General features: G+C 49.6%; 1 protein-coding gene across 1 annotated transcript; it reads right to left on the reverse strand.

Annotated features, from left to right (window-relative positions):
* Window positions 1-337: 337 nt before the first annotated feature.
* Window positions 338-3,109, reverse strand: LOC308588536 (tigger transposable element-derived protein 1-like; the record flags this gene model as incomplete). The annotated part of the gene is made up of 3 exons (XM_081196947.1): window positions 3,052-3,109; window positions 1,358-2,876; window positions 338-392 (listed from the first exon to the last, which is right to left on the reverse strand). The coding sequence occupies exons 2-3, from the start codon at window positions 2,848-2,850 to the stop codon at window positions 338-340; spliced, it is 1,548 nt and encodes a 515-aa protein (XP_081053073.1). The 5' UTR covers window positions 2,851-2,876; window positions 3,052-3,109.
* Between the last annotated feature and the right edge of the window lie 575 nt (window positions 3,110-3,684).

Raw genomic sequence — 3,684 nt, forward strand, 5'->3', positions numbered from 1 at the left:
ACAGTATAAAAATAAGACTAAGTAGGTAAAGAGTAACAACGTTTGGCATGCAGTTAAAGTTTATTTGTGTCTGCAATAAACTACACTCTTCTTTGTTAACTTAAGAACCTGACTGAGACTAAGAGTGATTTACCGGAGAGGACCTGGTTGGTGGCAGCGGATTAGTGGTGTACGGGTCAATAGTCTGTGAGACGACTGGGGGCTCCGTACGAACGCCACAGTATGTGATAAAGGGGAGCCATAACGGGGTGAAGGCATCCTCTTCTGTTTGTCCCTGTATCAGTTTCAGTCTGTTCATTAGATTTTCTAGTAAGGCTGTTTCCCATACGATTTGGTACTACTGGTCCATGTCCACTCCTGACAGGTCTTCCCAATGTCTGGCTATGATGCTTCTGGCCGCTGAGAGTAGGTGGGTTGTAAGCTCTTTATAATGGGATGCAGGTGGTGCTGTGGTCTAAACCACTGAGCCTAGGGCTTGCCGATTGGAAGGTCGGCGGTTCAAATCCCCATGGTGGGGTGAGCTCCCGTTGCTCAGTCCCAGCTCCTGCCAACCTAGCAGTTTGAAAGCACGTCAAAATGCAAGTAGATAAATAGGTACCCCTCCAGCGGGAAGGTAAGTGGCATTTCCGTGCACTGCTCCGGTTTCTCCAGAAGCGGCTTAGTCACGCTGGCCACATGACCTGGAAAAACTCTCTGTGGACAAATGCCAGTTCCTTTGGCCAGTAAAGCGAGATGAGCGCCACAACCCCAGAGTCATTCATGACTGGACTTAACTGTCAGGGGTCCTTTACCTTTTTTTTTTTTTTAAAGCCCTTTATAATGTGAGTGGGCTCTTCCATGAACCGAGAAACCAATACAGTGGTGCCCCGCAAGACGAAATTAATTCGTTCCGCAATTTTTGTCGTCTAGCAAATTTTTCGTCTTGCGAAGCACGGTTTCCCATAGGAATGCATTGAAAATCAATTAATGCGTTCCTATGGTCAAAAAAAGTCCAAACAAAGCCAAATTTGGTACAACAACAGTTTATTAACTGCTCTTTAAAGTCACACATACTGTAAAGAGCAGTTCAAAAATTGAAGGGAAAATAAATTAACTTTATAAACATGACAGAAAAACATTTAAAAATCAACAAAGTGCACAGTACATTTTCTAAGACTCTGGGGGACCACTCGAAGAAGGCTCCTCTTCCACTCTTTGCTTCTTGGTCAAGAACCTGTCCATAGTCTGCTGCTTTATCCGCCTTTTCAGCAGCTCCCTGAAATACGACATGACCCTCGTATCATAAAAGTTCCCAGCGTCATGTGCCACGTGTTTCTCATGGTGGTGTAGATCTGCAAAAGTCTGCACCTCCTTCCACCTCTGGCAAATGTCCCTCAGTCTTTCGGAGGACAGCCGTTCCTCAGTTGCTTCCTCCTCTTCCAGTGAGGCCTGCTCCTGCGCAGCCTCTGCCTGCAGTTCGACCAGCTCCACGGTGGTCAGCTCGTCGTCGTGCCCCTCCACCAGCTCGCAGACGTCCTCCTCCGTGACCTCCAGGCCCATGGTCCTCCCCAAGGCAACAATGTCCTGCACCACTGTTGACTCTGGTGCATCAGAGTCACTTGGTGCCACACAGTCCGGCCACAGGCTGCGCCAAGCACAATTCAAATTTCTCTGGCTGATCCCTTTCCAAGCCGTGTTGACCATCTTCAAGCAGGTGACGATGTCGAAGTGGTCCTTCCAGAATTCCCGCAGGGTGATGGTGGTGCAGTCAGTCACCTCGAAGCATCGCCTGAAAAGCTCCTTGGTGTAGAGTTTTTTGAAATTGGCGATGACCTGCTGATCCATCGGCTGGAGCAGTGGCGTGGTGTTAGGCGGCAGGAACATGATGTTGATGAAGCTGAACTCCTCCAACAAGTCCACCTCAAGGCCTTTAGGATGGGCAGGAGCATTGTCCATCAGAAGCAAAGCCTTCAGCGGCAGGTCGTTGTCCAGCAGGTACTGCTTGACAGCAGGGCCAAAAGCAAGATTGACCCAGTCCACAAACAGCACACGTGTGACCCAAGCCTTGCTGTTGGATCGCCACATGACACTCAGCCGCTCCTTGTCGATCTTGTGTCTCTTGAAGGCCCGTGGGTTCTCCGAGTGGTACACCAGCAGGGGCTTGATCTTCAGGTCGCCGCTTGCGTTGGCACAGAAGAGCAGGGTCAGACGGTCCTTCATGGGCTTGTGGCAAGGCAGCCTGGACTCCTCCTGAGTGATGAAAGTCCTTTTGGGCATCCTCTTCCAAAACAGCCCGGTCTCGTCGCAGTTGAAGACCTGCTGCGGAACGTAGCCCTCCGTCTTCACAAGCTCCAGGAACTCCGCTGCAAACTCTTCAGCCGCAGGAACATCAGAACTGGCAGCCTCTCCATGCCTGACCACGCTGTGGATGCCAGATCTTGTCTTGAACCGGTCAAACCAACCTCTGCTAGCCTTGAAGACTTCTGGCTCGGCTGAGGTTCCTGGCTGTTCCCGGATGAGGTCAGCGTGCAAGGCCTTGGCCTTCTCACAAATGACGGCCTCAGACACTGTGTCCCCTGCACGCTGCTTCTCTTCTATCCAGATGAGCAGCAACTTCTCGACCTCCTCCAGGACAGCTGGGCGGTTCTTCATGATCCTGGTGACTCCCTTGGCTGCATCAGTCGCCATGATCTTCTCCCTCATCTTCAGGATGGTCCCGATGGTCGATGGGTTCCTGCCGTACTCCCTGGCGATGTCCGTCACACGCATTCCGCCGTCGTGCTTCCGGATGATGTCCTTCTTCATTTCCAGCGTCACCTTCTCCTTCTTCCTCTCGCCGGCCACCGCAGCAGCAGTCTTCTTGGGTCCCATGGCAGCACAGGTCCTACCTTCGTAAACTAAGAAACAGGAAAAAAAAATCAGTGATGTGCTTCAAACCCAAAAAACACAAAAGCACCCAGCCACCCACCACACAGAAATTAAAACCCAGAACCAAGGCCTTGAATCCCAAGCACCCCAACCCCAAATCCAAAATCCCAAAACCCCCAAAAAAGTTTTAAAAGTTTAGCTTACCAAATGGATGAAAGATAAGTTCTGGAAAAGCTTCAACAATCAACCACCGAAGTCCTCAGGAACCTCAAATGGCTGCAAAAAAAGTTTAGGAAAAGCTTCAAAAATCACCAATGTCTTCAAAAACCTCAACTGCTCCCACAGACACACACCAACCCACCCACAACACAGAAATTGCAAACCCCTCCCCAACTGCTCCCCCAGCCCCTCCCCTACTGCTGCAAACCCCTCCCCAACTGCTTCCCCACCCAGACAAAAAAAAAATTTCAAAAAATAACAACATGGCCAGCACTCAGAAATTCAAACTCAGAAAAATTTTCAAAAAAAAAAAACAACCTGGCCCAATGGTCACAGAAAATCATAAAAATTCCCAAAACACCCCCACAAGCCCCCAGATTTCTGCAGAAACCTCCCCCACTGTTCCCCCAGCCAGCCAGCACTCAGAAATTCAAACTCAGGAAAAAAAATTTCCAAAAAAAACAGCCATGCCTAGTGGTCACAGAAAATCATAAAAATTCCAAAACACCCCCACAAGCCCCCAGATTTCTGCAGAAACCTCCCCCACTGTTCCCCCAGCCAGCCAGCACTCAGAAATTCAAACTCAGGAAAAAAAAATTTCAAAAAAAACAGCCATGC

The sequence above is a fragment of the Podarcis bocagei genome (assembly GCF_964188305.1).
Source record: "Podarcis bocagei genome assembly, chromosome: 6".
Lineage (NCBI taxonomy): Eukaryota > Metazoa > Chordata > Lepidosauria > Squamata > Lacertidae > Podarcis > Podarcis bocagei.